This window comes from Ciconia boyciana, chromosome 9, assembly GCF_034638445.1.
Source record: "Ciconia boyciana chromosome 9, ASM3463844v1, whole genome shotgun sequence".
In the NCBI taxonomy this organism is placed as follows: Eukaryota; Metazoa; Chordata; class Aves; order Ciconiiformes; family Ciconiidae; genus Ciconia; species Ciconia boyciana.
Window position 1 is genome coordinate 41,469,242 of NC_132942.1, and position 17,745 is coordinate 41,486,986.

At 43.2% G+C, this 17,745-nt stretch overlaps 1 protein-coding gene across 1 annotated transcript; it reads right to left on the reverse strand.

The window, feature by feature from the left end:
* Window positions 1-167: 167 nt before the first annotated feature.
* Window positions 168-11,763, reverse strand: MPHOSPH6 (M-phase phosphoprotein 6). The gene is made up of 5 exons (XM_072873430.1): window positions 11,594-11,763; window positions 4,372-4,484; window positions 2,702-2,792; window positions 1,571-1,668; window positions 168-1,118 (listed from the first exon to the last, which is right to left on the reverse strand). The coding sequence occupies exons 1-5, from the start codon at window positions 11,642-11,644 to the stop codon at window positions 974-976; spliced, it is 498 nt and encodes a 165-aa protein (XP_072729531.1). The 5' UTR covers window positions 11,645-11,763; the 3' UTR covers window positions 168-973.
* Window positions 11,764-17,745: the final 5,982 nt, after the last annotated feature.

Sequence of the window (17,745 nt, forward strand, 5' to 3'; positions counted from 1 at the left end):
GCATGATGTTTCCAACCTAACATTACTTCAGATGGCTTCATTGCACACTAAACAGAAAAAGTCAGTGCAGTCAACTAGTATTTGGGGACATCTGTGGCCAGCACAAAACAGGATCACTCTTTATATCAGACTGTATTAAGCATAAATTTTTTACATTAAATTAGCTAAACCACAACCATTAACCACAAAAAAATCAGGTTTTATTCAGCTTTCAAATATGTTTCTGAAGCCGTTATTATGCTTTTATGACAACACCTGGATAATTATAAGATTGAATTTTTTTTGCTGAAAAAGAGACAAGATTAGCAAACTTCTTTTGGAAGACAGAAATTAAGACTCACAATCTGCTCAAGTGTCAAACTGTAAACGTTGCCCAATATTTAGCTTGCTCTATAAAAAAAAAGTTTTACTACAAACCCCTCTATTTTTAAATAAGCTTTATAAAAAATAAAATTCAACAAAATGGATTTTATCTCTGTTCTTTTCCGGTCTTATTTTTAGCACAGTAAAAAGCCAAAAAACATGTTTCTGCTGACTTTTTTCCAATCTGAAGACAACAAAGGTTTTCGTTTTCACAATAAAAAACGCAGTGAAAGCTGAACTGCCTTACTGCATTGGACAAAGCTCATCTTTACTCCAAATACTTCTTTCAGATGTTATCATAAATTGTAAATAATGTTGTTCTCAATTGCATGTGACGCTCGATCTAGTTATGCACATTTAAAAAGGCTGATGGGATTAGTGCCCCACACATTAAAAGCTGCTGAGAGAGGAAAGGATGTATGACATCCATTATATACACATCCACTTTGTAAAATGTTTGTTGTGTGGATGGTAGAAATTTCAATGAGAACAGACTCAGATTTACAAATCTATCCTTTACATTAAATAGCAAAAACTCCAAACAATCTCCAGTTCGCAGTAGTATATTTGGTAGATAACATTTCTATTAGCTCCAGTTGTGCAGTTGACATTAATCCTGAGGTTTTAAGAACTTTTTCTTAGCTTTTTTGCTAGGTCTTGTGTTACTATTTCCATCTTCATCTTCATCCTGGAGTACACGCTGGTCTCTTTTTCTCAAGAATTTCTTCCCTATTGTTCCCACTAATGTTTCATATCTGTAAAGATAATAAAAAATTTACAGCTTTTACTAAAATCAGAGAAAACTTCAATAGAGCAAATCATAAATCTAATCAACAATTTAAGTGGTGTAAAAAAAGCCAGTCATCAGAAGCTTAAGAAGCACAAGTACTACATCATCACTTATTACATAATTATTCATTCTGATAGTTTGGGTTTGTTAGCAATCTGGAACAAAGAGGGAATTAGCATGGAGCACCTGGATATCAAAGGGTAGATATTTCACCCCCCAAAGTGATGGAGATTCCACTGAATACACACCACAATTCTTGGAAAATCAGTTCTGTAAAGCACTATATTCTGTTGTGGGGGCTTTTTTCTTTTTTTTTTGTGTTTGTTTGTTTGCTTTTTGGGTTTATTTTCCCACACATAATGCAGTAACATATCATATTCCTAGCTAATATTGATTATGTCATAAAATATAACTTACCTTCTGGCCATTTCTTCATCTGACACATCAGCCTCCATTTTATCATCCACTTCAATTTCTGCTTCCTTGCACCTAGAGTTCATTTGGATCATTAACTTCTGAAAATGAAATAAGAAATAGCTTAAACGTGTAACCCTGACACAATGGCAACTATGCTGAAATTCACTGGTAGGAGAAACGCATAAAAGGTAAGAATCAAATTTAATAATTATTTGCTGTTCCCTGGTCAGGCTAGAGCATACTGTTACAAAAGCTCATGAAGAAAAGGCAACATGCCTGCCTGTTGCTAAGCTGAGCTTAGAGTTTGCCTTTGGGAAAAGAGGCAACACAGAGACAGGGTTTGCAGTGAATGGTACTATTCAAACATCCTCAAGGGCACGCCAGACATCTTCAGGAGACCAGAGAATTAGATCATAATTAATTTTTCATTGTGATGTTAGCACATAGTCCTTGAAATGGTTTTGTTAAGAAGGAAAAATATCTGCAAGGATTTACAATAAACTACTAGTAAAAACCATGAAGCAATAATATGCCAAGTCACAGTGAGAGCAAGTTCAAAGTAACTAAAAGAATACCCTAGTAGATCACCTTGCATAGCCTTTTGCATACCTCTTAGTCTTTACACCTTCATCCTCTTGCTTCAGTTCAGTGGCAACATTTTTATTACTATCTCACTGTAGTTCTATCAGCATGAATCATGCCAGAAAGAAATTAAAGATTCTCTTGCCCAGAATTTTTACTTTGGAACTTTAAGCCCTTACTTACACAAGTTAAGTGTTGAACAAATAGGGCTGAATGTTTGTAGGATTTGACTCTAAATTAAATGGCAGAAGGAAAAGTGAGCTATTGTTTTGGTGAGCAGCATGTGCGAGTTTCCTCACTTCAGGGAGGGAAAATCTGCCGAAGTCACGCAATTACTGACCATCAACACAAGGACATAAAAAGCTTCTATTTACCAGATGCTGCATTGATCAACATTTTGGTTTGAATCAGGGATTTCCTGTATATTGGAGGATTTATGGAAGGTGCTGCAACGGCCAAACAGCATGCAGTGTGAACACTCAAATCCCCATGCTCAAGGGCTTCAATCCTAATGCGAGACCACCTCAAAATAGAGTATTTAAACGGTACCTCAATTTCTGGATTGAATCCTTTGAAGGACATTCTGCCATAAAGTAGATCCTCACATGGCATAAAGCTCCTCTCTTCTATTATAAAGCTCCTGCATGAAACGCAAACCCAGCATTTGTCAAATGGTGTGCTTTAAAATAATCAAATTAAACAAATGCAAAAAGCATTTGCTGTCTTCCCCCCACACAAATAAACAAAACCACAGTGTATTTTAAACCATCAACTACTTTCTGAAGCTTAATTGCTCTGATAAATCTTTCAATACAAGGAGCTTGGAGTGCAAAGGAATACTTTTTGCCAGCAAAGCTGTGCCAGTTCCACAAGCAAAATTAACTCTCCTGACAAAAAGCACTCTTTGCTGGTATGTTCCCACCTACATTAATGCTTTTGCCAGAATAAAAATACCACATAAATATCACTCTCCAGGTGGCATTACTACACCAGCAAAAGCTTCTAATTAATTTTTCATTGTGATGTTAGACCTGGCATTAGTTGAGTCTGTCAGGATATAAAACACTGCATAATTCTCTGTTCAGTAGAGAAAGATTTCCCCTTTCTCCCTCCTTTTTTCCTCTTTTAATGAGCATGGAGCGAGAAAAGAAACATGACCCTGAGGTGTTCATAATACACGTGTTAGATAAAAGTACTTCCGTGAATTGTTCCATCCTTCTTTTCCTCGCACACATGTGAACCTCTTCCCTCATCCTCTTCATCTCCCATGTAAAACAAACTCCTACGATCATAGGAAGTTAGGCTGAAGACATCAAGCTCATTCTCCTACCTCAAGGTAGGATCAGTTAAACATGTACCGTGAACAGCAGAGGTCCATCTAACCTGTCCTTAAAAGACTTCCAATGATGAAGAATCCAGTGTCTCCTTAGGCAATCTATTCCAGTGCTTCAATAGCCTCATTGTTAGAAAAATTCTCCCAATGTCCAGCTTGAACCTTCCTTGCTGCAACTGAAGCTCAAATACCTTTTTGTCATATCCACCAACAGTAATGGGAAATAGTTTATCAATGACCTTATTCAACGACAGTTAATTCCCTGGATCCCAGCTTTTTAAAAATTATGTATGTTCTCCTTCAATGGAATTTTTGTCCTCTTTTGAAAGGAAAAAAATCAACCAATTTTAAAAGTAGTTCTCTTGCTATTTAAAGTGCCTTTCTAAATAGCAGGAATGGACATTTTCTTCCTTATTAGCTAAGCCTTCCTTTATTTTTGCCATTATCTCTCCTATTTCAAAAACAGGATTTGAAGTGAGCTGGACTCAGGAAGACAGAACTGTCCTGAATGGACCTAACTGTGTGACTGGAGCTGAATTTACTAACACAAGGTTTCAAACTTCTTTTTTCAAATGAAGGGAAAAAGCAGCAGTGAATGAATTGGTCCCTGCCTGAAAGAAACTAATTACATGGATCTAGAAGAAACTGTGAGTGAAAGAAAACAACACACACAAGAAATGAAAGTAGGTCAAACTGCACTAGGCAACCTTGAGAATGTCCCTGAAAATAAATAATAAAAAAAAGCTGTAATGCTGGTCTGTCACTATTTTTGCTTCTTTTAATTGGTTATTAATAATACTTCTTTTATAGGAAAAAATATGTATATTCTATTCCCACTTCACAACAATCCAATGATGATAAGAAGTACAAAAGGCTACAAGCTTACTCTTTCTCCTTTAGATCTGGTAAATCAAGATACCAGTGTTCTTCACTAATTATCTTCTTTTCTTCCTCCTCTAGTTGTTTTTTAGTTTGTGAATCCAAACCTCTTTGCATGAACTAAAAAGAAAGACACATAAACACACAGCTTCAGTTTTTTGCATCATGAATATGTTCTGAACGTGACAACAATTATCCGTTACATTGTCTTTAACAGTTAATAAAAAGTAAATGCTTTTTGTGATTTTTCTCTGCGTTTGGTCTAAGTTGGGGCAAACAGGCAAAGGAAAAGTAAACAACTGCTGATCACAGCTATCTACTGGAAGTCAACAGTCAGCCACATCTGTACTTACATACAAAGAAACAGACCTTTCCTGGTTAGTTTTGATGGATCTGAGTTGTTACAACTCCATAACTTTGCTAAGATTTTTCTAATGTTTCAGCAAAGGCCGGAGAGAACGTAATGGTGCTAAAATTATTGCTGCCTATCAGAAACCAACACCACCCATACAAACAGCATTGGAGCTCAGAGCTAGAGGTAGGTCATACCAGGTTGGCCATTGTCTGAAACATCTATACTTTCAACCATCCTCTTCCTTTCTGATTTCATTTAATGAACTGGCTTGCGTTTGTAGCCCTGAAGGCTGGAACCTGCCTTTGGAAGAGGAAAAAAGTAACTGAGGCTACAAAAAGAAGTCTTTTGTATCCAGCTGCGCTAGAGGAATATGTTACCAGCTCTTCTCATCGATGACCCACCAAAGTACCAGTCAAGCAGTATGTGTAAGCACCTGTTAACTCACCGCAGGAACAGTCTGCCAAGTTAGCAGAAACTAATAATGTAGTAGCCTTACCAGTAACCTCTCTAACAACTGGGAGTAAAAGAGGACACCTGTCATGGCGTATGAAAAATTGTGGAGAGTGCAAAACTACAGACCTGATATATGTGAAACATCCCTTTTATTTCCATTTGTCTCAAGTCAGGTGCCTGAATCTAGTAGCGATTTAAGTATCAACAATGTTAACCAAACACGCTGGAAAAAACAGAGCTCTTCGCAACTTTACAGTAGTAATCCTTACATTCTTGCATCCCTAGGAGCTGGGACCTCCCTTATGGTCTACAGAAAGTGTTTGAATAACCATATCTGTCAGGAGTGTACATTTATACCAATGTAATTCCCACCTAGAGGCAAGTCTACCCGTACAGTTTATACACGCTCCTGTACAAAACTTGCTTTCTGGCTATCAAAGCATACCTCTATGTGCAACGCAGAGGAATTTCATACCAACTACTTTTACCCCTCTCATTTAACGCAGCATCATTTTTGTGTTTAGATAAGCCTGCAGGCTGACAGATAACGTGCCAGTGGGGCACACCTGTCTCTTGAACACTAGCAGAGACTTGGACATTGTTTAGGTCCCAGCTAAAATGGGCTTGGCTGGGGATAAAGCCCAAGAAGGCATCACAAAACACTTCCCTCCCACAAAAAAACTGTATTACTGAGCTTATGTAAAATATATAGGTAATACAGATGTGTAATTTACATATTATATACACCTCCCACACCTTTTCAGTCTTTACAAAATGCCCAAGCAATCCAAACCAAACTCTGAAGTAAAAGCCAATATAGTGCTAGTGTCTCATTTTCCATTTATTTTTCTATTTGCATCCATTTGTACAAGATCTTTAATGAAAGAAAAATTGACTTTTCTTTTCTGAGTCGATCCAAAATATGTCAAAGCTTTCCGATTAAAATTACAGTATCTTCTTGAGGAAAATAAGGGAATCTATCATGTGGAAAACCATATTGCTCAAGGAAATTGGTTAGCCAGTCAGAAATCTCAACAGGAGAAATTCAGCTACAAGTACCCAATTAAATAATCATTTCACAGAATCACACAGAATCACAGAATCGTATAGGTTGGAAAAGACCTTTAAGATCATCAAGTCCAACCGTAAACCTAACACTACCAACACCACCACTATACCATGTCCCTAAGCACCTCATCCAAACTTCTTTTAAATATCTCCAGGGATGGCGACTCAACCACTTCCCTGGGCAGCCTGTTCCAATGCTTGATAACCCTTTCAGTGAAGTAAAATTTCCTAATATCCAGTCTCAACCTCCCCTGGCGCAGCTTGAGGCCATTTCTTCTTGTCCTATCACTTGTTACCTGGGAGAAGAGACCGACCCCCACCTCTCTACAACCTCCTTTCAGGCAGTTGTAGAGAGCGATGAGGTCTCCCCTCAGCCTCCTTTTCTCCAAGCTAAACAACCCCAGTTCCCTCAGCCCCTCCTCATCAGCCTTGTGCTCCAGACCCTTCACCAGCTTCGTTGCCCTTCTCTGGACACGCTCCAGCCCCTCAATGTCTCTCTTGTAGTGAGGGGCCCAAAACTGAACACAGCATTCGAGGTGCAGCCTCACCAGTGCCGAGTACAGGGGCACGATCACTGCCCTAGTCCTGCTGGCCACACTATTTCTGATACAAGTCAGGATGCCATTGGCTTTCTTGGCCACCTGGGCACACTGCTGGCTCATATTCAGCCAGCTGTCAACCAACAGCCCCAGGTCCTTCTCTTCTGGGCAGCTTTCCAGCCACTCTTCCCCAAGCCTGTAGCGTTGCATGGGGTTGTTGTGGCCCAAGTGCAGGACCTGGTACTGAGCCTTGTTGAACCCCATACAATTGACCTTAGCCCATCAATCCAGCCTGTCCAGATCCCTCTGTAGAGCCTTCCTACCCTCCAGCAGATCAACACTCCCGCCCAACTTGGTGTCATCTGCAAACTGACTGAGGGTGCACTCGATCCCCTTGTCCAGATCATTGATAAAGATATTAAACAGGACTGGCCCCAGCACAGAGCCCTGGGGGACACCACTTGTGACCGACCACCAGCTGGAGTAAACTCCATTCACCACCACTCTTTGGGCCTGGCCATCCAGCCAGTTCTTTACCCAGTGAAGAGTACACCCGTCCAAGCCATGAGCAGCCAGTTGCTCCAGGAGAATGCTGTGGTGAACCGTGTCAAAGGCTTTACTGAAGTCCAGATAGACAACATCCACAGCCTTTCCCTCATCCACTAGGTGGGTCACCTTGTCGTAGAAGGAGATCAGGTTGGTCAAGCAGGACCTGCCTTTCCTGAACCCATGCTGGCTGGGTCTGATCCCTTGGTTATCCTCTACATGCCGTGTGATGGCACTCAGGATGATCTGCTCCATCAGCTTCCCTGGTACCGAGGTCAGGTGGACAGGCCTGTAGTTCCCCGGGTCCTCCTTCCGGCCCTTCTTGAAGATGGGCGTCACATTTGCTAATCTCCAGTCAGCTGGGACCTCCCCAGTTAGCCAGGACTGCTGGTAAATGATGGAAAGGGGCCTGGTGAGCACATCTGCCAGTTCCTTCAGTACTCTCGGGTGGATCTCATCAGGCCCCATAGACTTGTGAGTGTCTAAGTGGTGCAGCAGGTCACTAACCATTTCCCCCTGGATTATGGGGGCTCCATTCTGGTCCCCATCCCTATCTTCCAACTCTGGGGACTTTTCTGAGTACCCAGAGAACAATTGGCCCTGCTATTAAAGACTGAGGCAAAGAAGGCATTAAGTACCTCAGCCTTTTCCTCATCCTTGGTCATGGATGAGGAAGGTCATGGAAGGATCCTTGGTCATCCTTCCTCATCCTTGCCTCCCAGGGGACTCTCTTGACCAGTCTCCTAAACAGGCCGAAGTCTGCCCTCCGGAAGTCTGAGGTGGCAGTTTTGCTGACCCCCCTCGCCACTTCTCCATGTATCAAAAACGCTATCATTTCGTGATCACTCTGCCCAAGACGGCCTCCAACCATCACAGGGCTCACAAGTCCTTCTCTGTTCGTGAACAAGAGGTCCAGCGGGGCACCTTCCCTAGTTGGCTCACTCACCAGCTGTGTCAGGAAGTTCTCTGCCACACATTCCAGGAACTTCCTAAACTGTTTCCTCTCTGCTGTATTGTATTTCCAGCAGACATCCGGTAGGTTGAAGTCCCCCACAAGAACAAGGGCTAGCGATTGTGAGGCTTCTCCCAGCTGCTTATAGAATAGTTCGTCAGTCCCCTCATCCTGGTTGGGTGGTCTGTAACAGACTCCCACCACAATATCTGCCTTGTTGGCCTTCCCCCTGATTCTTACCCATAGACACTCCACCCTATCGTCACCATCATCGAGTTCTAAACTATCCAGACACTCCGTAATGTATAGGGCTACCCCACCGCCTCTCCTGCCTTGCCTATCCCTCCTGAAGAGTTTATAGCCATCCATCGCCGCACTCCAGTTGTGCGAGTCATCCCACCATGTTTCCGTGATGGCAACCATATCATAGTTTTCCTGATGTACAATGGCTTCCAACTCCTCCTGCTTGTTGCCCATGCTGCGTGCATTGGTGTAGAGGCACTTCAGCTGGGCTGTCGTCCGTGTCTCCTTCATAGAAAAACACCCCTTGTGTGCTTTGAGGTGTTTCACTGGCATTTCCCTCTTGGCTCCTATTGCCTCAGTATCCCCTAGCTCAACTCTGTTCGACTTCAGCTGTGCCCCAGTGTACCCTGCACATCTCAGAGACACAGGCTGAGTGTCCTCGCTGGCACCCACTCCCTCTAACCGTGGCACGTCGTCCCTCAGCTTCCCTCGGGCAAGCCTGATATTATCCCCCTCCCCCGTCGAGTCTAGTTTAAAGCTCTGTCGATGAGCGCCGCAAGTTCCTGAGCAAAGATTCTCCTTCCCCTTTGAGAAAGATGAATCCCATCAGACGCCAGCAAACCTGGTGCTGTGTAGGCCATCCCATTGTCAAAAAAACCCAAATCCGTGGCAATGACACCAGCTATGGAGCCATTTTGACAGATTGGGTGCCTCTGTTCCTTCTAGTGTCACTGCCCACAACTGGAAGGAGAGAGGCGAAAATAACCTGTGCTCCAGAGTCCCTTACTGGCTGTCCCAAGGCCCTGAAGTCTCTTTTGATTGCCCTAGGACTTCGTGTTGCAGCTTCAACATTTCACATTACATTTTAAAGATTATGTTCCTAAAGATTACTACAGGAATAACTAGATAAAAAAATGTGATCACAATTATCTAAAATGAAAACACACATGGATGAATTAAAAATATATCCATTGTGATAGACACAGAGTATGTAAGTCAGTAACTGAGTGGTTATCTGGATTAGTTTCCCCAAGCAATGGGACCTGGATCAAACAGTGCAAGATCTAAAAGCATGAGCCATCCTTCGACATCAAGAGGTCCAGTACTTGTGGTCCTTGGATGACCAGCACATGTGGTCCAGTACTTAGCAGAAAGGGTCTTCCCAATGCTACCGCTGACCACATGTCACCTTTGGGTGACACTTCACCTGCCCATTGAATTGTGATAATACACCTTATCAATACCTGCGGAAGCAGCTGCTAAAGGATTAATTAAAACATTTGTAAAGAAGAAGATCTGTAGAAGGAAAGTGCTAAATACAAGATCTGTGTATGACCTTTTCAAAACCATCTCTTCAAAGCTGGTTACTACTGCCCGGACTGTAAACCTGCAAATGTCACAGCAGCACATTCACAGGCTGCTTCTCCACAGCCTTCCAAAGAAGAAAATCTAAAAACTGGCTTTTGAAATCTCCAGAGGGTTAATAAATGGCAAAACACAGAAGCAGAAATTTCATTTTAAAAGAGAGTATTACATAAAAATAAGAAAAAATAATGATGTTGCAATCCAGGTTATGGGAGTCTTACTTGTCATACACTGCTGGCTAACTAAGCTCAACATCTACTCCCTTTTGAGAAGGAGGCAAGATGTGTTCCTTTCCCTCTGGGCATGAGTTTTAGTCTTTCTTAGCAGCATCTGTTAATTGGGGTAAATATTCCACCATTTTACTGTAGAAGAGTGCACTTTACGTGGTAGATTGAACTGAAGTCAGCTAAACTCCTTTCAGCCAGTGTCTGAAATATAGTCTCATATAAATATGTGGGGAAAAAATGGTTAAATAAAACATCACAAGCAAGAAGCCACAAAGGCCCCATCATATTCAGTTATAAAAATTTAATGGATATTAACATTTTAAAAAACATTAATGGCAACTCAACTTTTACTGTTTTTTTTCCAGCAATAAAGATCCATCAATCACAGGAGAATGTACTCTACTGAATTAGGTGTTGTAGTACACAGCGTGAAGCAGCATCCATTAGCCAGTAAGCGGAGACTAATTTCACATTGGACTTGACATGAGATTCACAATGCCAAGGGCAACAGGCACGTCACGATGTTACTAACAGCCCCTGCATTTATGAGTTGGGAAAGGCAGTTAACTCTGCCATTCAGGTTGGGTATTTTATTAGCCATCAATGTAAACAGCCAAAAAAATCGACACAATGAAAAAAAAAAAAGAAACTTTTTTTTTCAAGATTAAATGCCCTCCCCAGGTAAGGCAAGCAACATTAATATTTTAATTTCAACACATGTGGTGGGGGAAGAAGTCTTATAACTTTTATTCACGATAAGCAACCTAACTGCGGAGAAACCAAGTGGAACAAAAAGACTCTGAAATGGTGCCCAAAGGTTGGCTCTTGCTAGGGTGAGACTTTTGCTGCAATTATGAAGTTTCTTTCCTGGATCAAACCCTCCAGCACCCTACAGTTTATAAACGCCCTGAGACCCCTTGCTAGTGTTCAAGCAGCTCGATACTTGCTGACAGCTCTCTGAAATCGCCTCTTGCCGGCGAAGTTGGAAGGGAGCAGCCCACAAAGCTGCAGGCCTGAATGGAAGGGCAAGCGAAGCTAAAGCTAAATAGATAGGTATTCTAAAACGTGCGTTAGGGGAGGCAGGAGACACTCCTGCCCGTGTGTCAGACGAGGACAGATGCTGCGTGGCCAGCTGTAGACACAGAGAAGTGCTCCAAACCGGGCAAGGGGCTCCCCAGATGCCTGGTTTATCCGGGAGAGAGCCGTTCCCCGCACGGCTCGGCCCCTCACGGGCCGCTTCACCCGGCGCGGCCCAGGCACACGCCTCGGGCGGCGGCCCCATCCTCCCGCCCCCGTGGCCGCCTCACGGCGCCGGGCCCGCGGCGGGCAGCTCCCCGACAGCAGCGCGGCTCCGCTCCCAGCGCCCCCGCAGCCGGGCCCGGCCGCCCTGGCCTCCCCCCACCGCGGAGCAGGCCGCAGGCCTCCCCCTCCCCTCCTTCCCTGCCTGCCTCCCGGGGCCCCGCCGCCGCCCCCCGCCTCACCTTCATGCGCAGCAGGTTCTTGGACAGCTTCGTCTTCACCTCCCCGGCCATGGCGGCCGGCGCTGCCCGCAGGCCGCACTGAATCCCCGCGCTCGCGTAGCGCCGCGGCCGCGCACGCCGGAGGAGGAGCGGGAGGAGGCGGCGGCGCGGCTCCACCCTCCGCGTCCGGGGCGCGGCTGCAGGGCCAGGCCCCTGTCCACTCCCCGGAGCAGCGGCGGGGTGTGGGGGGGCCCGGAGGGGTGCACGGTTGGTGCAAAACGAACATTAAAAAAAAGCAACTTTCCTGTGCAGAGCCGGTTATGTGGGTTGAGGGAGATCGGGTGTGTGAGCAGGAGGTAAATCTGACTCGGTGTGAAATGGCAAATTAGTAGGGGAACCTGAGATTTCTTACGAACGCTTGTGCATTCTGTAGTGCTGCCGGCCTACAGTTTCATCCATAGTTTTGCGATATTTCAAAGAGAGAAGGAAAGAGAGTATAAAATCTCTCTCATATTGGCATTTGGAGACTGCTTGACTTGTTTAGCTTTCATTTTTTAAAATCAGCACTGACATCTACTTGCAAAAAAAAAAAATCACAAAATGGTCAAATGTGATTAAAACTGGAAAGCACATAAATTCAAAGATATTACAAAAAGCTTCAATGCTTTGTTAGTCCTGAATCATGATCTTTGAATTCAATCTTGGCAGTGCTGTCTTTGGGCTGCCAGGTTGGGCCCCGGTAGCTAAGGAGGAAATCCTGATAGGAAATTGCCAGCTGACTCCCAGTCACAAGCAGGTACCACAATTTCTGTATATATCCTCATAAATCAGATTTCTGACGCCTGTTTTGACATTTGGCACATAAACCAAGCGATAAAGCAATAAGAGTGAGGGTTCAGCGTTCAAAACTGTAATGAACTGGTGTGCTCCAAAAGACAATCTAGGGAGAAAAGTTCCCGTATATGCAAGATGTAGGTCAAAGCTTGAAGAACTCTGTAAAGATTTATGCTCTAATAGAGTCCACAAAAATGTATAATGAAGGGCAAAACCTGATTGCAGTGGGAAAGGAGGAGGAAGAATTATCCACATCCAGGCATCCCTATTACACAGTTAAGCTCAGTGGGTTAAAATGGCCACAAACGTGAATGAAACACGAAGCCACAACCGCTTCAAGGCAAAGTCATAACACTGCATGGAAGTATTTATTTTTCATATAGGCAAGGCACCTTCATTTCCAGGCTCCGTAAATTAGTTGAAGCTGCTCTGAAATTCAAGGCCCCAGCAAGAAAGTCTCTTTGTGAGTGTGGGAGCTATCCTGCTTCATTTGGCCCCGTCGTGTTTAGCTCCTTCTCTGTTCACTTTCTCATTAACGGCTATCAATCCTGCTCAACAAAAGAAGGCTGGGAAGAAATTTGCAGTTTTGTGAATACAAATGTGCATCAAATAATGAATATGTTTGAATCTTAGTGAACAAACCAATAGGGGAAAGCTGTTAATTAATATAATACAGCCATAATCTCACCATTTTTGGTGTTATTTTCTGTTTGCCATGCACTCTAATAATGTATTTGCTTTTTGTTGATCATTGCAAATCAGAGCCCATGCATTTAATTGCATGGCCTTCAATGTCACTCAGCGCTTTTTCTGAGCAGTTTCAGTTAATTTACAGTCCAGGAACGTTCTTCGAATGATTCCTTGTAAATACATTACTGCGCACCCATCAGCACTTCTCTGTCCGCTGAGCTATGGCAGTGCCCGGCTTTGCTTGGTGCCCTTTGTGAGAGCTGTTCCCGTCCCCCCGCCCTGCCCACGGAGCAACCTGGCTCATCAATTCCTGCAGCCCCCTTCTGCAGCAGACTCTGCTTGCAGCCTTTTTTGGATGCAGCCACTGTACATATCAGCTGCCCAACGTCTTTGGTGTAAAGGAGCATGACACCACCAACCCTTTAATCTTTGGGAGCTGAGCCTGATAATTTACAATGCTGTGCGGTGTCTAACTGGGAGGGGGACAGTGCAAGGGGTTTTCAACTCATCTAACCACGAGGATTATTCCTGGTGCTCCCTGGTGAGCGAGAGCTCGGGATCCACAGCCTGAGCCCCATTGCACCCTGTGTCTTGGTGCCGCACCATGGGCTCGCATGGAGAGGCTGCCACTGTTTGTCTTGCGTTTCGGCACATCAGCTAACAACCCACCTCGACAGAGGCAGGGAGAAGTGTTTTGCAGTAAAGGCAGTACGGGCTGTGTGATGTTTATTTAGAAAAGTGGAGATTGTAAAAAGGCTGCCACAGAATTTGATCTATTTTGGAAGTAAAAAAGTCCAAAGGAAATTTTTGGATTACATCTCCCATCGCTTGAATTGGATGGGGAGGTTATAGATAACAATCAGCTGTCTCGTGGACCAGATTATACTGTCTGGTAAATCTGAAGACACTCCATTGATTGTAGGAGAAATTTTTATGATTTACTGGTGGTGGTGGAGGTAGCTCAGAGAAGAATCCAGCCCTGTAAATATGCCTGCTTGTGAGGCAGAGCGAGGGTGAGGAGACGAGGTAGGAGAGATGCTCTATTTAGAGAAGAATCAAGGGTCATTGTAAATGCCAATTAGACACCTCTCCCACAGCTCTGACAGCTGCATAGCAGCTCCGCTTTCAACCTGGAAAGCCGTTTCTTTTTCAAAACAAAAATGCTCAGGGAAATAACTCAGGGGAAAGGAGTTCCGTCTCATCAAAGATTGTACATTAAACAAGCAGATAAAAGATTTTTCTTCCTAGGAAATGCGGTCCCTTCTCCCTCTAGTAATTACAGAAGTCAAATCAAAGTTGTCATTAACATTATTTAAGAAGTAATCTCTCTTGGAGCAAAACAAGTGACAGCTGTGAACTAATTTCACGCCAGTGGGATCTAATTTGAGGTAACTCGTGGGTTACTTTTCCCGTAACCTTTTATTTATTCATATTCTCGCAGTATTGTGATTTTAGCGCAAAATGGGTATCTCAAACCTTACACCAGCCTATCAGTTGACTTGATTTTTTATGAGCTGTCTTTGAATTCTGAAGCAGCTTTTTACATCTCTCAAAATACTTGAAGCCTTTTTTTTTCCCCTGCAAATATCAGCATTCTTATAGTATGACAGGTGAGTCATTAATTTGTGTCAAACTCCTCCACTATGTTTTAAGTGAGGATATTACGTGTTTTTCTCTATGAATGAGGAAAAGAAAATGAGAAGTAGAGCTGCCTGCCGGAGGTCTGTTTGCAAACCTGAAAGGAGGGTGTGAAGTGCTGTGTACGACTGGGTGGGATCAGAAAGGCGGTTTTGTACCCTGTGCTCCATACAGAAATAGCGTGAAATTCTCCAAGTGGTAGAGATGTGCATTTTTGAAGTGGAAGACTCGGTTTTTATCTCTCTTGCTCCCACCAAGCTCCCGCTAATGCATGCAGCGTATTGACAACTGCTAAGGTCCTAGGTGACCAGGGATTTGTTACAATATTCATTACCCTTTGATGTATGCATGTATAACCCGCTGGCCCGTGTGCTTTGCTCAGCCCGCTTTGTACCTAATCCACGGAGGATATGGGTTAGCTACAGCTCTCGGCTTCAGCGTGCGGCATGTCAGCTCAGACTGCACTGACTCATCCTCTTAGCTTTTGAAGTCCCCTTTTCTGGCGTTGGCACCGGTTTAAGTGGCAGCTGACACACGCAGAGTGTTTTAAATCCCTGCCCCGTGTTCCTCGGTTGACCCCAAGACTTCCTGTGGTTGGGGACGGATATGGAAAGGATGAAGCAGAAGCTAAACTCCTATAATTTGGGTAACACAGATCCATAAGCACTGTTCACCTTGCTGATGCTTGCCTTTTAATAGCCTTATGTGGTTCACAATTTATGCAGCATGAAAAGGTGCACCTTAAAAATGTGCTTGTAGCAAAATAGAGTTACGAAATCTCCAGAAGAACCAAGACGTGTCTTTGTCTGGAGAAAGTGCCTGTTGTCAGTTTGGGAGAAGACAATTCATTCTGAGTGCTTCTGGCTGTCCCGGTGGCAGGGTGACCTTTATGTGAATAAATACAGTAATTCCTTTTTGATTACAGAAAGAAGCAGCTTCATAATGGTAGCTCCCTATCTTCTGCCATCACCTAAAGTGGCGGGGGGAACACACACCAGTCTGTCATTCTGCTGGCATGTGGATAAGCCTAAAAATTTGATCCTGTGTTGCAATGATTTGATGTATCCCAGTGCTAGGAGTCAGAGCAGAGGGAATGACTGAAGAACTGTGTGGAGCGTCCTTCTCTTTGCTTTCCTTTAAAAATCGAGAGGCTTTTAACTTTTTGGATTTGATGGAATCACAATTAAAAGAGAAAAAGAAAATATCACCTTCCATTTGTTAACTATAAAAATGCAATCCAGCAGTGCTGCTGGTGCTTTGCTATTTCCCAGGTCAATAAATGGCTCCCCTGACTTTAATAAACATTGATGCTGCAGGCTTGTTCTACAGTGATTGAACCTTTTTATAATTTCAACCACTCACATTGCATGAAAGCTTGAAGATTTTTTTTTTCTTTCTTTTTTTTTTTTTTCTTTTTCAGGAGGGTTGCTTCTGATTGATTAAATTGTCATTTTCTGAGTTAGTTGCTGAATTATAACTTGGCATTTTTAACCATGTGATTTGTTTAAAGAGACAGCTTTTTGATATAGCAAACTAGCTGAGAATTTTTAAGCAGTAAAAGGAAATTTTACTCACTTTGTTCTCAGCCTTTCATCACTGCCTGGCAAAAATGCTCCTGAAAACAATGTAGAAGCTATGATATGAGGAGAAAGTACTTAGATTCACACTCACTTCTTCTTTGTTCCATCACGGAGCTGATCTGTGCAGTATTATATTGCTTTCGATTAGTAGTCGGACACCTCATTGTTGTTAACATATTTGTCTTTCCAGGGAGAAGGGAAGGAAGGGGGAATTAGAGACATAAATGTGAGTGTTACCCAAGGCGATATTAACAGTAAGTGGCAGAACTGTACTTTGGGCCAACTGATTTACCCCTTAATACACACAATGGATTTCTTTGCACCAAAATGGTGGGCTCTGAAAACACCTAAGTCAAATAACTGCAAGGTTTTCACCTAAATCCAGACTGGGCCTGGTTCAAAGGACAAAGACCTTGTAATTCTTTAGAAACTGAGAAAATCACATCCATGTGATGATGCATTCATTTTTTTTATTTAACCAGCTGCCACATTCCTTGTCTGTGGATAGCTGCTTGGTTTCAAGGTCTGATTTCTTTTTTCTTTCCTTCTCTCCCCCCAATTTAAATCTGTATTTGAGACAGTAAAGCTGAAGTGAATGAGACTTACATAAAAAACATGTGTGTTCAGAATGTGTTTGAAAAGAAAGGCCAACAAAACTGTCTTGTAGCACATAACAGGGTGTCTTTTGCTTTTGATTTACAGCACCTGCAGGGGAAATGGAATAATCTAATGGTCTGAATATGGGAGATCTTACGTTTGTTCACTGCAGTGTTACCCTGGTCAGACTCTGAAACAGTGCTTAGTAGTAGAAGTCTCAGGGTATCAATATGAAATACTGAAGTCCAATTATACTTCTGCTTGTACACTTTCCCCTCTCTGGCCGTTTCAGCTTCTGCTCTGAAATAATAACTTATGACAGTGCAAAGCTGAATTTCAGCAGTGAATTATATCCCTGGCCTCTAAATTTAATTGCATGATACGGCAACTAACCCACTATCCATCTTGGTCCCTTCAATTCTTTTTGCCTCTTTTCCTCTGTTTCTATATCATTCGTTCAAGATGTTTAAAAAGTGCAAAAGAGGTGCCCAGGAAGAAGGTGAATTGTGAGACAAACATTTAAACTTCTTACTCACCGTCAGTTCCTGAAGGTCTTTCACTAAAAACACGGGGATAGAGTTCACCAACATCGGGGTCAGGATGAAGTGCTGCAGGCTCTGGCTGCTTTCTTGCAGTGCCTCTAGTGCTGGTTACCTGAAAGAGGAGTCAGGAGGACCCTTTGCATGCACCAGTTTGGATACGATCCAGGTGGCCAGGTCCTTCACAGGTTGTCCATTTTCTCCTCCTCCTAGTGCCAAACAAAAGGTGACTGCTGGAAACAGAGCCAGGGTAGCTGACAGATTAGTGCTCTGATTCAGCATGGCAAATTGGGTG

Excerpts from the sequence above, each read along its gene's own strand:
- MPHOSPH6 (XM_072873430.1), bottom strand. The coding sequence starts at position 11,644 with ATGGCCGGGGAGGTGAAGACGAAGCTGTCCAAGAACCTGCTGCGCATG. Across the intron at positions 2,793-4,371 it reads CCAGATCTAAAGGAGAAAGA|GAGCTTTATAATAGAAGAGA; the intron begins GTAAGCTTGTAG and ends CGTTTCATGCAG. Across the intron at positions 1,669-2,701 it reads GATTCAATCCAGAAATTGAG|AAGTTAATGATCCAAATGAA; the intron begins GTACCGTTTAAA and ends TTTCATTTTCAG.